General features: G+C 43.7%; 2 protein-coding genes across 3 annotated transcripts in view; one reads left to right on the top strand and one right to left on the bottom strand.

The window, feature by feature from the left end:
* Window positions 1-17378, bottom strand: part of LOC116871499 — a 57933-nt gene that overhangs the window by 24283 nt on the left and 16272 nt on the right. The window lies entirely within an intron of this gene.
* On the top strand, window positions 7418-16246 carry ACOD1 (aconitate decarboxylase 1). Of its 2 annotated transcripts, XM_032864212.1 has the most exons (5): window positions 7418-7513; window positions 10775-10936; window positions 12018-12107; window positions 13917-14122; window positions 15044-16246. In XM_032864212.1, the coding sequence occupies exons 1-5, from the start codon at window positions 7502-7504 to the stop codon at window positions 15987-15989; spliced, it is 1416 nt and encodes a 471-aa protein (XP_032720103.1). In that variant the 5' UTR covers window positions 7418-7501; the 3' UTR covers window positions 15990-16246. The 2 variants fall into 2 exon arrangements, with proteins under 2 accessions (XP_032720103.1, XP_032720104.1); XM_032864213.1 differs by lacking the exons at window positions 7418-7513; window positions 10775-10936 and having other exon boundaries at window positions 12029-12099.

Raw genomic sequence — 17378 nt, 5'->3', positions numbered from 1 at the left:
TTAGCATATCAAAGTCCTTTTGGAAACTTCCCAGTGTCTTTACCTCCCCCAGCTCCTAAGTATATAATCAGCCATTCCTCACAACCCCAGGGAGTTCTTTCTGCCCTTGGGTCCTGTTCCAGGGTTTTAATCACCTTTTTGGACCAAAGACATCTCAAGAATTCTTTCTTGCCCATTGGCTCCAAACCCCACTACTTCAAACCACATCAACTTCACTAAAGATGCGTTCACAAGCCAAAATTAAAAACATAGGGGGGTTGCTTGTGTACAGCAAGAAGGCTGGCCTTTTCACTTACCAGTTAAAAAAGTCAAAGGAGGGGCGCATGGGTGGCTCAGTCGGTTAAGCATCTGCCTTCCGCTCAGGGTCCTGGGATGAGTCCCGCATCAGGCTCTCTGCTTCTCCCTCGGGGAACCTGCTTCTCCCTCACCCTCCGTCTGCTGCTCCCCCTGCTTGTGCTCTGTCAAATAATAAATAAATAAAATCTTAAAAAAAAATTAAAAGTCAAAGTGCACAAAGCCTTTGAAATACATTCAGGACCATTCAAAGCTGATTACTTCACCATGTTCCTTTAAGCGGGGCAAATCACAGTATCTGGCTTCCAGAAGACTGTGATTCTCCTCAGGCCCACTGTCTCCCACAAATCCATCAACATGGCCGAGAGAAAAAAAAAAAAAATTCTAGGGGCATCTGGGTGGCTCAGTAGGTTAAGCGTCTGTCCTAGGCTCAGGTCATGATCCTGGGGTCCTGGGATGGAGACCTGCATGGGGCTCCCTCCTCAGTGGGAAGCCTGCTTAAAAGAAAAAAAAAAAAAAAGCCAATTCTAGTGACAGAAGGCTCAGCATTCATTAATGCATTAAGAATAGATCTTAAGGCACTTCAGTGCTTTTAGTCCCCTTTTCTCACTAAGAAGTGTTCGTTAACTAAAACTAGAGAAAAGCCCGGAGCCTGCCGCTTACAGAGCCTAAACTTAGGAACTGCACTTCCCTGAATTTCCCAGAGACTAATCAACATCACAGTGTGCCTGGGACTTTCCGGGGCTTTGGCAATGAACCACCTCAGTCCCAGGCACATCAAGACAATTGGTCACGGAAAGTATTCTTCATCTTTTTTTTTTTTTTTTTTTTTTTTATGACAGAGATCACAGTAGGCAGAGAGGCAGGCAGAGAGAGGGGGGGAAACAGTCTCCCCACTGAGCAGAGAGCCCGACGTGGGGCTCGATTCCAGGACCCTGAGATCATGACCTAAGCTGAAGGCAGAGGCTTTCACCCACTGAGCCACCCAGGCGCCCCAGTATTCTTCATCTTAATAAAAGGCAAGGTAAGTAAATATGTGAATGTTTTCCTCTGTATCCTCCTACCAGCAACATTCAGGCAAAATAAGCTAATAAGTATTTCAAAAGGTTCTCGCAGACAGTGTCCATACTGACAGCATGGAGAAGTAAAGAAGCATACAGACTCTTGGCTCCTTGAGCTTTGGTCTCTTCATCTGCAAAATACCAGCAGCCATGGGACCAGGATGGGCAATGAGATTGTGTTGAACGTAGATAAAGCTCTTAGCTCAGTTCCTGGAACATCATACACACTCAAGAAAGATGGCTATTTGGATTATTAAGTTTGGGGCTTTTGTATCATTAAGATTTTATATTTCAGAAACATTTACTAAATTATTCCATTTTGCACATTTTGGGCTCGAAGTAGCAGTTTTGTTGCTATTGCTTGATTATTCTCGTGCAGCTCGTCAGAAGTTACTGACATGTGCAAATTATTTTCTCTTACTGTGTTTGGATGCTCATCTGGTCTTTCATCTTTGACTTTCGATATCCAAAACTCTTCATTGAAACTTAGGAAACATAACAAGAATCTCGATAATCTGTTTCTTCCCACTTTTTAGAAAGCAAAGCTGACATACTTTATCTTGTCTATCTTTATTTTTTTCCAAAATGTAAGAATAAGTGTAAAAATAGTACTTTTTTTCTATCTCCTACCATCAGTGACCCAGAACTAACAGTCTGTATTTCTAACTGACTGATTTTCAAAGTATTCAAACTCTAAGTAACCTTTAAACTGAGTGTGTATGTTATGCCATCCATTGTTTTACTGAAAGAGAAGAAGCTAAAAAAAGCTCATTTTTCCCTCTGGCATTAGGCTGCTTTGAGCATATGAGTATTAATATTCTTTTAAATTGCTATCAATTTGAAGACATTACCTTCTCTCTGTTAGAAGGACACAGTGCTGAGTCATCTGGAGTGAGTTGTAATAGATTTGCCCTAAGTCACCCATAAATTCTTATTTGGTCTCCTTTGTGGCCAGAATATAGTATAATATCCTTTGGATATTGATATCCAATAAGGTTTATCTTGTTTGACATTAAAAGTCCTAAATGGAATCAAAATACACGATCTAAACTAATACTTCTTATGGTTAAAGATGCACCCAAATCACATGCTGAGAAACTTACTGAACAGATTCTGATTTGATAGGTCCAGGCTGGGCCTGGAATTCTGCATTTCCAGCAACCGGCGGATGCTGGTGTCTAGACCACACTGCAGCAGCACTGGTGTAAGCCTATGGTTCCCAGAACATGGTTATGGCACCAGAAGCAGGGACACCACCTGGGAACTTGTCAGAAATGCTCATTTTTGGACCTCCTCCCAAACTTTGTAAAAGAAACTCTAGGGACAAGCCCTCCAGGTGACTCTGATAGACACAGTTCGAGAACCACTCTTCTAAACAAGTAAATCTGCTTGCCTAGATGAACTAAGTGTTGGGTTATTTCCCATGATGAAGAGACCCAAGGCTGTCTTGGGGCTCAGACAACCATGCCAGACAGGCTAATGCTCAGTTACAGAAATGAGCATTTAACAGATCCATCCACACTAGTGAGTCCGCTTTGGGGTAACAGACGCTGCCAGGTGCCAGCTGAAACTTTGTCAAGCAGGTATGTCCTCTGCATCCAATGTGCAGGCAGCACTGATGCCCCCACCTAGCGTCAGGGAAGGGTGACATGAGGTAACACAGCAGCGCTCAGTTGCCCAATGGAGGAAATGGGCAAGTGCTTACAGCATCTGCTAAGCGGGGACACCAAAAATGTAAGACTAAATTTTTGAAAGAATTTGACATTTCCTCCCCAAAAAAGCATCAAAGTAGATACCTGGGGCAAACATATCATTCAAATTCTATACACTCCTTTTACCATTTAGCATGGCTGAGTCTGGAGCCAGACTGCCCATCTCTAAGTCCTGGCTCTCCCACATCATGGAGTGACCTCAGGCAAGTCACTCAGCTCTCACCACCACAGCTTCCTCACCTGCATCTCACGTTTTGTGAGAATTAAACAGTACATTAATATATATAAAGCTCTTAAAATAGTGCCTAATATCCAGTGTCTCATAAATATTAATTTTTATTACAAGTAGGCATAAAGGGCAGAAGGGCCCTACATTTTTTTTTTTTTCCAGTGCTAAGGGTCATTAAAGAAATAATTTGTTGCCCAGTGGAGCCTGACACAAGCTTAGGAGAAATCAGACAAAAGTCAGAACTGCATGGAGAGAAGAGACAGCATCTGGAGAGATCTGTGGGTCCCAGGGAAAGACTGAGAAAGAACAGGCTAGAGCTAGAGCAACTTAGGGCTCTTCACAAAGCCAGGCACATATCTGGAGAGGCAGCAAGCCTTAAATCCCAGAGTGGAAGCCGGGAGACCAGTAAGGGCTGACTCCACAGGAGAACAGTAACATCATCAGTAAATCTCAGGATCTTAGGCTCTCACCTTGGCTAAAAATGGAATCATCTGGGGAGGATTAAAAAAATACTGATGTCTGCATGTCACCCCTAGAGAGTCTGTTTCTGTGGTCTGGGGCCTGACCTGAGGAACAGATTTCTAAAATCTCCCCTACTTGAGTTTTTTAGGTAGCAAGGGTCAAGCATCTTACACTCAGGTCAGCACTGATCTTAGAAGTTGTGAGGGGCTTAACTGTACATAGACGATCAATGAAATGGCTAGAAAAACAGTCCCTGCTGATTATCCCCACCTTGTCTCCTCTTTATGTTATGCTCTGAACTTAGGTCACTCTTTTCTGGCTCCTGGTTGTTCATAGAGTACCTTTTTGCTCTTCAGAAAAATGCTCCCCTTCTTCCAGACACCTTGTCAAGGACTGAGACATTATCGTACAAGCAAGCTAACGATGTAGCCTGCCACAGTTTCATGGATGGTGGCTGAAGACATGAGACAACTGGGCCAGAGACAAAGAACTTTATTACTCACAGAAAGAGTATCAGTTTTTCTTGCAGGAGGAAAATCCCCCTTTCCCACAACAACAGAAAGAGGAGACATCTGCACATGCAGCGAACTTTATTATGAGAGAGGAACCCTGAATTCAGGAACCTAAGTCTTTTATAGTGGGCAGTAAGCCTGCCTGCCCTTTCCTCCAAAGAAATAATACTTCTACTTTCCAAGGCTGTTTACTACGCACATTCTTTGAAAGATAATCTGGAATAAAGAGTCAATGCATCTGCTGGCAAAATGTGGAGATATGTGTGAGACCCATGCAGAATGGTCTTCCAGCACACTTTACTTTCCTCATCTGAAAAATTGTTATAATGATCTCATTGGAATGAAAAACTTCATGTCTTCTGCTACGCCATTATCATGGTACTTCTACAAAGCTACAATGTCTGCGATGTACGTGGAGCCCTCCCACATATGAGCAGTTCACAACCTATGCGAGTGTACAGTGTGGCATTTCATATTTTTAGCTTACTCGCCTACTCTATCCTTGTTGGGCTGTATTCAACCTTGCTTTTGGACTTATTTTATTTTTTAATCATGTCATTCCTAATCATTTTCTTTCTTCCACCCCAACTTTCCACTACTTATTTACCTTAAAATTTTAATACTTTGAAACATGATCAGTCCTATTCATTCTTGGGCCTATTCCTTGTTATTCATGCACTGGAGCAACATGAGGGACCCCCAGGGCAGGGGCACACAGAATACCTCTCCAAATTAAACTAGCAAAATCCACACAAGACAACTGGGTTCTGCACATATGACCCATACTAAAGAAGAGATGAAACAACAGACTTCTAAAAGCAACGACAAGGTCTCAGGACCATGAAGATACTTCAGGAAGACATGATATGCCACGAGTAAGCAGACACCTTCCCAGTTACAAGAATTCAAGTGTAATTTCTGAGAACTACACTGAAAACATGACCAAACAAGAATGTGCTGTCATGTATAGGAGTGTTGCAACAAGAAGAGGAAGATGATCAGTATGGATTCTTAAAGGGGAAAAAAGAAAAAGAAGTAAACAGAAACCATTTAGCGTAACCTGAAAGGACTGCATCTGGTGAAGACCAACAGAGAAGTAGCCGCTGTGTGGGGGCAGGGACGTGTGAATGTCTAGCAAAGCCCTGCTGGGTTGGCCAGGTGGTCTCTTTAAACTCCTCCATGACTCCATGACACCAACTGGTCCCAAGGTCAGATTTCATCCCTCCCCAGGATAAGCTCCTGAGCTGAAACTGGTCCCAGCCTTCCAAAAGTCCATGCATGCAGAGCAGCTCCAGAGCCTTTCAGGAAAACCTCTTGCCATCCATCTTAGGACATGTAGGTAGAATGTTCCTCCGCGGGCTGAAATGCAATTTCTCAACTGTCCAAAAACTAGAACACGGGAGGGACTTGGAGCTACCATACCCACATAGGGCACACAGTCATGCCTCCCCTCACACATTCATTCACACAGCACCCAGAATGGGGCAGAGACTATTAAAGGTACTGGAGATACAAAGACAAATGATATGGAAGCTGCTGGTCCTGAGGGCATTTTGTATTAGGGTTCTCCAGAGAAACAAAACCAATAGAATGTGTGTGTGTGTGTGTTTGACTAGAATTCATGCAAGTAAGATAGAGAGAGATTTCAGAGAATCAGTTCATGTGATCACGAAGGCTGGCTAGTATGAAATCTGCAGGGGAGGCTGGCAGGCTGAAGACCCAGGGAAGAGTGGACACAGGAGACTTCAGTCTGAACCGTGGTCTGGAGGCAGAATTCCTTCCCTCTTGGGGGATCTCAGTATTTTCTCCGAAGGCCTTCTATTGATTGGATGAGGCCCATTATAGAAAATAATCTGCTTTACTCAAAGTCTATTGATTTAAATGTTAAAATACCTTCAAAGCAATATCTAGACTGGTATTTGACCCAACACACAGATACCATAGCCTAGCCAAGTTGACACATTAAAAAAAAAAAAAAAATACGGGCAAAACTTGTTGAAGCTCATCAGACTTACTAAACCCCATCATACCTTTATTTATTTTTATTTTTTTTTAAGATTTTATTTATTTGACAGAGAGGAGGGGGAGAGAGAGAGAGCACACAAGCACGGGGAGGAGCAGGCAGAGGGAGAGGGAGATGCAGGCTCCATCCCAGGACCCTGGGATCACGACCCCAGAGGAAAGGCACATACTCAACTGACTGAGCCACCCAGGTGCCCCTCATTATTCTGTTATAAAGCTTTTCCACGATGAGATGCTTAAAGTTATCATAGCCTATTTTTCATTTCAAGTAAAAGTGGTCTTAGGAATTGCTCAGATGTTAAATAACCTGTTTTGGGGACCACTATGAGTATAAACCAACTGTCTAAGACTAGACAGCCCAAGGGAAACAGTAATTACCCAGAGAAGCAGAGTGAGATCCACAGCAGCCAAGACACAGTGATTAATCATAAGCAAAGAAGCTGTGGGGCAATTGCCCTGGGCAAGAGCAGGGAGGCAGGCAGTGTATCCCAGCAGCTGGGCAGGGGACCAGGAAGCAGAGATCTGAATCTGTAAAAATGCAGGGCAGGACCAAATAAGGCTCGAGCTGGGGAAAAGTGTGATTAACTCCCAATGTCCTTCTAGATTCTTCATCTCAAGCTACCAGGAACTCAGGCTGGCACACTTGTCCCCAGACAATGGTGACCAAGAGGGTGACATGGAAAGGAGAAATGAGTGTGCCTTAAACACTACCCATGCCCTATTTTACTCCATAGGGTAAAATTGTTCCTTATTTTCTTAGAATTGATTTTTTCTAATTTTCAATCTTCTAGCAAATCTGTGCACTTTTTTTCAGTAGATTGTTCCACACATCCATGCCGATTTCCTTAGCATAAATTTTTCGAAGTGGGAGTACTGGATAAAGAAGTGCATATTGTCCTGTGTTTGATGCAGGGCATCTAAGCCCAAGATGCAATCCTAGCTTCGCTGTCAGTGCACTTCCCCAAGGTCTGTGAGAAATCATTTGACCATCTCTCCGTGCCTTCCTTCTTTCCTCATCCCCTGGTAGGTTAGACAACTCATCACCAGGAAGCTGAAGTGAGCGTACGTATATGGGAGGTGTTGAAATAGTGGAAACTTTAGCGTCACAACCCAGAGAAAGGGAATGGCTGGAGTGAGAGGTATAAAGGGAGTCACCTAGCTAACCAAGTCCTCCTCTGGTTGGTGCCTGAGAGAGCCTCTGCTTTCGACATGATGCTCAAGGTATTGTCACATTTTACATGGCTTATTTAAATTGGTGTTCTAGCCTACCTCTCCTTTTCTCAATGTCCTTATAGCTTCTTGCTTCTTCATCAAAAATGGCATTTTGGCATTTCTCACAGCCTCTGGGCTAATTACCTGCAACTTTTTTTCATTGGTGCTTTCCCAGTAAGAGATGTGATTCTGTTGCATAGAATTAGGAAGAATATGAATCATTACAAGTTCACTGAATTTTAATCTCTCAGTTTTGTCTGTGTCCATTCCAGAATGGCCAGATTGCCTCCTGATGATCTGTTTACTGTCCTTAGTTCCCTGGAGAAGATGATCTTTTTGTGGCAGGAATCCTAACATCTTGGTTTGGTATTCTAGAAAGCTTAGCACAGTGCCAGGCACGTGGCAAGGCCTTGTAAAATATTTATCAAATGGCTGCATATTTTGCCTTAATTTATACACTGATCGCAGTATTTTACTAAAAAGAGTTGTAAATGCCATGAGAAAATCAGGAAGACCAAAAAACATTTTAGAAATAGACAGGCTCGATCCTGCAGACAGCTGAGCAGTTGTATGTTTATGGTCTCACGTGCCCTTCTTCCTTGGGAGAATTTCTGTGGGATGTGGTGCTATGCAGGACTTGTCAGGAGATCCCCAGGGGGCCCTACCTTTGTAGGTCACTAGCGCCCCGGGATCATGCAAACAGATGGCCACAGTCCCCTTCCAGGCTTCACGTTGTTGGGTGACGATGTCACACACTCCCCATAAGCCTCTCCCAAGCCAGAGCAAACCCCGGAGAGATGAATGAATAATCACTAAATGCCCTCAACTGTGGGAGCTGTGGGGACGGAAAGAGAGCTTGAAAAGAGGTCATTTTGCTTAGAACAAGGGATCCAACCAGTTCTCAAAACTTTAAGTTTTACTTGGTGGATCATGAAACCAATGCTTTTTCTTCCTTCCCTGCCTCTGTCCCTAAATATATTTACCCACATTCCTAGCAGCAGGACAATCAAAGTTATTGTTATTCTCCATCCTAATGAGAAACATCTACGCCAACACCCTCTCTCTCCCATCCACCTTCTCTCCTGCTCTCTCCCACCGCAGGCTCCATTCACCTTTCTATCAGAGCTTCAGAGACATACCATGTAGCCCATCCTTTTGAAAATGGCACTGGTTCTGAGACTTGGTCATCTGAAGACTGAATATAGGGGACTAGCTGGTGGCCAGGTTGAGGACTCTCAGCTGGGCACTGGTTCCATCTCTGTACCTCTGCCCACACACTGATCAATCAGGGAACCCCAGACACCCCAGATCCTCTGATTCAAAAACCCCTCGCCCTATATCGCTAACGTTTTAAAATGGGTATCTGATGTTCCGAGAGGCAAAGGAAGTTGTACAATGATGCAATAATCAGAGCAGAAAAGGGAAACAAGCTGACATTTACTAAGTGGTGCTAAGTGCTAGGCATGGTGAGACACAATTGAAGAGTGGGTGTTTTTAGCTACACATAATAGATGTTCTCTTGGGAAGATGTGTAGAAAACAAAATAATTGCCTACACATTGAAGAACTTGACATTTAAAGGAACTGAAAACAGTCTGCTGCAAATACTACTGCAGGTTTTTATGATCTGGTTTGTGGGCGACAGCGGAATGGTCTTCTCCGCTAGGATGGGCATGGGCATTTCACATTCAGCAAGTTCACAGCAAGACCATCATCACTGTCTGGACAGCAGCCCCTCTTCCTGTGCTCCCTCTCTTGGCAGAGGGCACCGCCATGTCCCCGCCCAGACCCTGGGCTACTGCAGCAGTCTTTTGCCTGCCCTTGTCTACCCTCTCAATCCATTTGCTACCCAAGGGCCTCCAAAGATCTGCAAAACAGTCTCATCATATTGACCTTTTTAAAGCGAGCACTATGGCTCCCCTTTAAGTCACAGTCTCCAGCCTGGTGGAACCTCCGCCACTCGGTCCTATAGCCTGCAAAGCCCTCTCACCTCTGCCCGCTGTGTACAGCTCTGCATCTCTCGCACCTAAACCACTGCTTCTCTCGCACCTGCAAGCCCCAGTCTGTGCTGCCACCTCTGCCTTTAACATCCATCCTTGTCCCGGGCACCTTCACCTGCTGACTCCCCTAAGTCTTCATAACCAGTCCAGGTATCGACACCTCCAGGTGATCTCTACCAACAAGAATGAACAGGAAGTGGTTCTCAAGTGTATTTTAAATTTTCTAGTGGCCATATTTTAAAAAGTAAGAAGAAGCTGATAAAATGAATTATAATAGTATATTTCACTTACCAATACATCCTAAATACTGTCATCTTCGCATGTAATCAATATTTTACGATTATTACTGAGATCCTCTACAGACTTTTTTTCCTACTAAGTCTTCAAAATTCAATGTTTATTTTACTCTTATGACACATTCTAGTTTGGACTAGCCACATTTCCAAATGCTCAATAGCCAATGTGGAGAGTAGCTACCACGTTGGCCACAATAGCACTAGAACATTTAAGAATCACCTAAAGATCTTAATGAAAACACAGAATCCTTTCCTATGCTTCCAAAGCTTCTAGTTCATTTGGGGGTGGGGGGTAGCCTCATTCTGGAGATTCGGAGTAGGGACCAGAAATGTTCATTTTCTACAAGAACCCTGTGTGTTTCAATGTTTGTTTTCCTCTTTAGGAAACATGGCTTAATAATTACATGCAGCAGTCTGTGGAGTTAAACCCATAGGAATTTGTGTCCAAACTCCTCCATTTAAGAGTTGTGTAACTCAGTGACATCAAGTCTGGGTCTCCTCACATGCAAAGCAAGATGACGCTCATAACACCTACCCAGAAACTTGTGGCATTCAGTGGATACTGTATTTACAAGAGTCAGCGTGACACCTGGCATGTATCTAATAATGGCAGCTCCTAGATGACCCACCAGCCCCAGCATGCCTACCTTACGGGCAAGATATCCCCCTATCATCTCCTCACTCTGTGCTTTGCTCTGCCATAGCCCACGCACTCTGTGGCCAGCATCTGCATGTTGGTCTGTGTCCTCAACTTGAGGACAGAAACTGGCTATTGCATATTTCCACATCCCTTCGCCTCACACATAGCAGGGGCTCTGTGCTTATCATTTCTCAGGAACTAAACTTAAGTTGATTAACTAGGTTTCCCCTAGTGGAGCAAAACTCTTAATATAAAAGTACCTCAAGCTCTTGTATAGCAAGGAATAAGCAGATAACGATTGAGTATAACACTGTTCTAACACTCTTTTTTAAAAGTCTGTCACAGAAAGCTTTGCCAGAGTGATCCATGGCTTGGCCGTGGGGCACCTGACCGATCATGTTATTCAAAGAAGCAAGAGAATGATTCTGGATACTCTGGGCGTTGGCTTACTGGGAACCAGTACAGAAGTGTTTCATAAAGCCAGCGAATATAGTAAGGTAAGAAGTTCAGGGGCGACTGGGTGGCTCAGTGGGTTAAAGCCTCTGCCTTCGGCTCAGGTCATGATCCCAGGGTCCTGGGATCGAGCCCCACATTGGGCTCTCTGCTTAGCGGGGAGCCTGCTTTCCCCCCACCACCTCTGCCTGCCTCTCTGCCTACTTGTGATCTGTCAAATAAATAAATAAAATCTTAATTAAAAAAAAAAAGCCTGCTCATGAGGTATACCCACCAATGTGCCCAGGGATATGTGTTTATGGCCTATTATTCTACTCTGTTTTGGATAGTACTTGGTGTGTGTAGGATTGTTGTATATGATTTTATGCTCTATTTATCTTGAGTTTTAATATTCATCCGTATTCTTCACTAAGTTCCTGTCTAAAGACCAATCTTAGGAAGACTGTCTTCCCCAATAGCATCTACTATTTATTCAGGCAAAGGCTTTAAAAGTCTCTGGAGAAAAAGCTAGTTCAGCACTCTGAGCGGAGTGGGTGTGTATGCAGGAGACAGAACACCCGCTCTCCAAAGGATGTGCTTGGTACGGACAACTGGTCCACCTTCCCTCCTGTTTAACCTCAAGGCATAAATAAGAATAAATTCAGACTGCATCCCCGGGCACACCTGTGGATCTCAGTCTGGGACAGAGCAACAACATCTCCTCTCCTTTCTGTGGAGAAAGTTGTGTTCTTCTACAAGGAAGGGAGGAATCCAATGGTTAAGGCTGCGATCCACAATGAAGTGTTCATATAAGGACTGTTAAAGTAATGCCTCCAAAGATGAGGAATGGCTCTTTTTTTTTTTTTTTAAGATTTTTATTTATTTATTTGTCAGAGAGAGAGAGGGAGAGAGAGCGAGCACAGGCAGACAGAGTGGCAGGCAGAGGCAGAGGAAGAAGCAGGCTCCCTGATGAGCAAGGAGCCCGATGTGGGACTCGATCCCAGGACCCCGGGATCATGACCCGAGCCGAAGGCAGCTGCTTAACCAACTGAGCCACCCAGGAGTCCCGAGGAACAACTCTTAAAGTGGCAACTTGGCATGCTGTGTTTCCACTCTGTATGGCTCACTGATATTCTTTCGTTCCAGATCTACAGTTCCAATGTGTCCAGCAGTGTTTGGGGTCGACCAAAGTTAAGGCTCCCACCGCCATATGCTGCTTTTGTGAACGGTGTGGCTGTAAGGAGGTTTACGAATCTTTTCAACTGTTAAGCAATAACAATTTCAGAGCCAGGAAGTATCTCAGAAATCTTTCAGTTTCCATATTTCATGGATGAGCCACTGAAGTTCAGAGAGATGAAGTGGTCTGTCCTCTTTTCTCTGTACCTACTTCACTTTTTGTGTTTGACAGTGAATTGATGCTTTTCAAACAAATTGTGAAGTATGGGAAATAAGACGGAGGATTTAGATAAAAACAGTGTAAGCTATCTAAATCTGGAATATATATAGCAAAAAGTATAAAACCTGATATCCAGACTCAGTTCCTTGTGTTGTGACCAGTACCAGTTTCTCAATAACCAGCTTTTCATCCATCCTCTCAGTCACCAGATAATTACTGAGAAAGAAACAATGACCACATGCAGTCGATATTTTCTGAAGCAAAAATCAGCACTTTTCATCTGACAATTTTTTTGCTTTGTGTATCAGTGGCAGTCTTTATCTATATACAAGATATAAGTTAGATATGAATGTGTTGGGATTTCTGAGATATTCTTATGGTTTGTGGGACAGTAACTCGGAATATTAAAAGTCAAACCCAATAGCGCATCCAGGAGTAAATGTCCAGTGTCCAGACCAACCATATCCCATAGATATGGAATTCTATTTTTTAAAAGATCTTATCTATTTATTTGAGTGAAAGAGAGAGAAAGAACATGAGCCAGGGGGGAGGGGCAGAGAGAGAAGGAGAAGCAGACTCCCTGCTGAACAGAGAGTCTGACATGGGGCTTGATCCCAGGACCCTGAGATCATGACCTGAGCCAAAGGCAGACACTTAACTGACTAAGCCACCCAGGTACCCCAATATGGAATTTTATTATTTTTTTAAGATTTTATTTATTTATTTGACAGAGAGAAACATAGTGAGAGAGGGAACACCAGCAGGGAGAGTGGGAGAAGCAGGCTTCTCCCTGCTGAGCCCGGAGTCTGATGTGGGCTCCATCCCACGACCGTGGGATCAGGACCTGAGCTGAAAGCAGACTATTAACAACTGAGTTGACCAGGTGCCCCTGGAATTCTATTTTTAAGGAACTTCTGGTTATTACTATTTCATATAAGGGATAAGCAAATGGCTAGGATGAAGAGAAATAAAACCTTGGAGCAGCAAATAATGATTTTTAAAATATAGCTTAATAGTTGGGGCACCTGGGTGGCTTAGATTGGTTAAGCATCTGCCTTCAGCTCAGGTCATGATCTCTGGGTCTACAGATCAAGCCCTGAGATGTGCTCCCCGTTCAGTGGGGATTCTACTTCTTTCCCCTCTGCCTCTCTCCCCTGCTCATGCTAAAAATAGTTAATCTGAATTCAAGAGTTATTGCAACTTCCCCATAAGTTTGAAATTATTTCATAATAAAAAGGTACAAAAATTTATGACCTGATATGGAATAAATGGCATTAAACTTTTAGTGCAACTTGTTTGAAGGGTGGAGGAGGGAGAGAGGAACAACCATCTACTTTCACAGCCTTATTTTTAAGGGGGATATAGCTCTTTCCGGGTGCTGTGGCAGAGAGCTCTCGCCACCTGGGTAAGATTCAAGCTAATTGGTAGGCTTTCTAGTTGCTCCCCAAAGTCCTGTCTGCTCTGCGCAGAGGACAGCATGTCCTGTGCCCAGCCATGTGATCAAGAATTACAGCCAGCTTATAGGTTTTATTTTCAGATAATCAGGTCTAAAAATCTCATATCAAATAAAGTTATTACTAAACTAAACTCTTACTGGTCATTGCATTCAGGGAAATACTTTCTTGGTTTTTGTGTGTCTGTTTACACAGATTCACTCAATGGATTTTGATGACACATGGCATCCTGCCACCCACCCTTCTGGAGCTGTCCTTCCTGTCCTCATGGCTTTAACAGAAGCTCTCCCTTCAAGTCAAAAGTTTTCTGGCCTTGATCTGCTGCTCGCTTTCAATGTTGGGATTGAAGTACAAGGCCAATTAATGCATTTCTCCAAGGAAGCCAGTGACATACCAAAGAGGTATGGAGAGAATCTGTCCCATCCAGAGGCAGACAAGTTCCCCCTTCACCTGTCAATCGTTATCTCTGTGGCGCCTTCTGACACAGAGGTTAGCTCAGTTGAAGATATTAACATTAACGCTGACTGCTAAGTCAATTTTCCCGTCACATATCGAACCATATATCCATAAACAAAGGTATGACTTCAGAAGTACTAATGAAAAGTCTCCGTTGGGTTTAGAGAGTCAAGCAACCATGAGCATAAAATTAATCGGAGCCTCGTGTTCAAGGATGATTCCTGTCATTCTGGTATCCACGGGTACTCTGAATCTTCCTAATCCCATCTCAAAGCAGAATCTACTTCGACATTTGCTAAGGTCCTTCGGACTAAGAACATTCAGAAGGTCATGAAACTGTTCAATTCATTGATCAGAAATGGTCACATGTTGACTGTATCATATAGTTCAATCTTGTATTTCCTTTCCACTTGATCCCACCTGCTAGGAGAGGAGTAGGTTGGAATTCTCAGTGAATTTTCACAGTTTCCACCAGGCTCTCCATTTTTATGGCTACTTGCCATATATTTTATGGCATATTTTATTTGGCTATGTGTGATTTCAGCAAACAACTTTTGCCTTTCTGGCAATAATTATTAAAAATTTACTGCATCAGGCACTATTATAAGTATGTGGATTCATTCAAAACTCACAAAACCTTATGGGGTAGATATCATTATTAGCACCATTTTATGAGAGAGGAAACAGGCGCAGAGAAGTTGAGTGACTTTCCTAGGATCACACAGCTAGTAAGTGGCAGAGTGAAGATTTGAACCCAGGCAGCAGGCCTGCGGGATCTACACTCCCAACTACTATACTACTGCCTCCTGGTGACTGAGGTCTGTAATCTCCAGCTCTTTGCTTTTTTTTTTTTTTTCACTTTTCAGATTCCACCCCCCCTCAGTGGTAGGAACTTTGGGGAGCGCGGCCGCAGCGTCCAAGTTTTTACGGCTCAGCATGGCAAAGTGCCAAGAGGCCCTGGCTATTGCTGTCTCTCATGCTGGGGCACCCATGGCAAATGCTGCCACTCAGACCAAGCCTCTTCATATGGGCAATGCTGCCAAGCATGGCATGGAATCGGCTTTTCTAGCAATGCTGGATCTCCAAGGAAACAAGCAGGTCTTGGATATGCAGACGGGCTTTGGGGCTTTCTATGCCAACTATTCCCCACAAGCTCTTCCAGACCTAGATTCCCACACTTGGCTGCTGGGCCAGCAGGACGTGGCATTCAAGCGGTTCCCTGCACATCTGGCCACGCACTGGGTGGCGGACGCAGCTGTGTCCGTCCGGAAGCACCTCGTAACAGACAGAGCCCTGCTTCCCACTGACCATGTTGAGAGAATTGTGCTCAGAATTCCAGATGTCCAGTATGTCAACAGGCCTTTCCCAGACTCGGAGCATGCAGCTCGTCATTCGTTCCAGTATGTGGCCTGCACCACACTGCTCGATGGTGGCATCACCGTCCCCTCATTCCACAAATGCCAGATCGACAGACCACAGGTGAGAGAGTTGCTCAGGAAGGTGGAACTGGAGCACCCTCGGGACAACCGGCCCAGCTTTGACACACTGTACTGTGAGATAAGTGTCACTCTCAGGGATGGAGCCACCTTTACAGAGTGCTCCGACACCTTCTACAGCCACTGGAGAAAACCACTAAGCCAGGAGGACCTGCGAGAGAAGTTCAGAGCCAATGCCTCCAGCATGCTGTCCTGTGACACTGTAGAAAGGCTTTTAGAGATCATCGAGAATCTAGAAGACCTAGAAGATTGTTCTGTGCTGACTACTCTGCTGAAAGGACCCTCTCCACCAGAGATGGTTTCGAAATCTATCTAGCATTTAACAGTTCCAACATACAATCTCTCCTGAGGTTTATCAACATCTAAGTGACTTTATATTGGGGAGAATTTGGTGATTAGCTTATAAAGCCAGGGCTTACAGTCAGTCTGGCCCAGAATAAGGGAAGGAAGTTGGAGAGAGTCCAGAAACAGAATCGGATTTTTATGGAAGGAGTCTTGTCCTATAAATTTTGCCAGACAGTTCAAATTACCTAAAGCAAAATAATAAACATGCAAGAAACACAGAGAAATTGATTTTATAAGCATTCATAAGGCTGAAATTCAAGTCACCTCTAATTTGCTTATAAAGTTAATCTTTACAGAGGAGTTCTTTATGAACTTCACAAATCTCAAGGTGTAGGGGGAATTTGAACCTACATGTAAATTTGCTGACAGTGGAGAAGGCCTCTGGCCTACTGTGCCACCAACAGATTTCTTAGACCATGGGTTTTTACAAACCCTCCACAGTGGAGGGGGTGCTACTGGGTTTAAATATAAGGAGTTAGTGGACCCAAATCCTGCCCCTACAACTTACTAAATGTGACCCTAGGCATGTTGCTGGGTAACCCTCTGCCACAGTTTCCTTATTGATAAAGCAGAAATAAAAAGCAGTGTAAAAAGTAAAAAGAGTTTGGCTCCAGAAGCCATGCTGTTAACCACTGAAATATATTGCCTTTTGTTATAAAAATTTCTCAGGAAAAATACCATGGATGAAGAGTCTGAGATATAACACAGGATGACAGGAAAAAAAAAGTGTATATGTGAGTAATTAAAAATATTGATTTTGTAAAATAACAAAAACGTTTTATGGGGTTAAAAATTGCAACTTTAGGGCGCCTTGTGGCTCAGTTGGTTAAATGACTGCCTTCAGCTCAGGTCATGATCCCGGAGTCCTGGGATCGAGCCCCACATCAGGCTCTGCTCAGCAGGGAGCCTGCTTCCTCCTCTCTGCCTGCCTCTCTGCCTACTTGTGATCTCTGTCTGTCAAATAAATAAATAAAATCTTTAAAAAAAAAAATTGCAACTTTAGGGCACCTGGGTGGCTCAGTTGGTTAAATGACTGCCTTCAGCTCAGCTCATGATCCCGGAGCCCCAGGATCAAGGCCCACATCGGGCTCCCAGCTCCACAGGGAGTCTGCTTCTCCCTCTGACCTTCTCCCCTCTCATGCTCTCTCTCACTCTCTCTCTTTCAAATAAATAAAATCTTTAAAAAAAAAAATGCAACTTTAGCAACAGATATAAGCAGGGAGTTATTATAGTGAATGTATTCTAAATTCCTTGTGTTATTTAAGAGGGCAAAGCTATTAACTCTAGACTATGATTTACAAGTATGCATGTTGACATTTCCAGGGTAACCATTATAAGACAGTAGTAAAATGTATCGCTT

The sequence above is a fragment of the Lontra canadensis genome, unplaced genomic scaffold, assembly GCF_010015895.1.
Source record: "Lontra canadensis isolate GAN:19392208 unplaced genomic scaffold, GSC_riverotter_1.0 scaffold26, whole genome shotgun sequence".
NCBI classification, from domain to species: Eukaryota; Metazoa; Chordata; class Mammalia; order Carnivora; family Mustelidae; genus Lontra; species Lontra canadensis.
Note: the sequence above shows the minus strand (reverse complement) of the source record. Positions and strands in the feature narration are given on the sequence as shown.

Bases quoted from the DNA above. Each gene is read 5' to 3' on its own strand.
- ACOD1 (XM_032864212.1), top strand. The intron at 10,937-12,017 runs GTAAGAAGTTCA...CTTTCGTTCCAG, and splicing joins AAGCCAGCGAATATAGTAAG to ATCTACAGTTCCAATGTGTC. The intron at 14,123-15,043 runs GTATGGAGAGAA...TTCACTTTTCAG, and splicing joins GCCAGTGACATACCAAAGAG to ATTCCACCCCCCCTCAGTGG.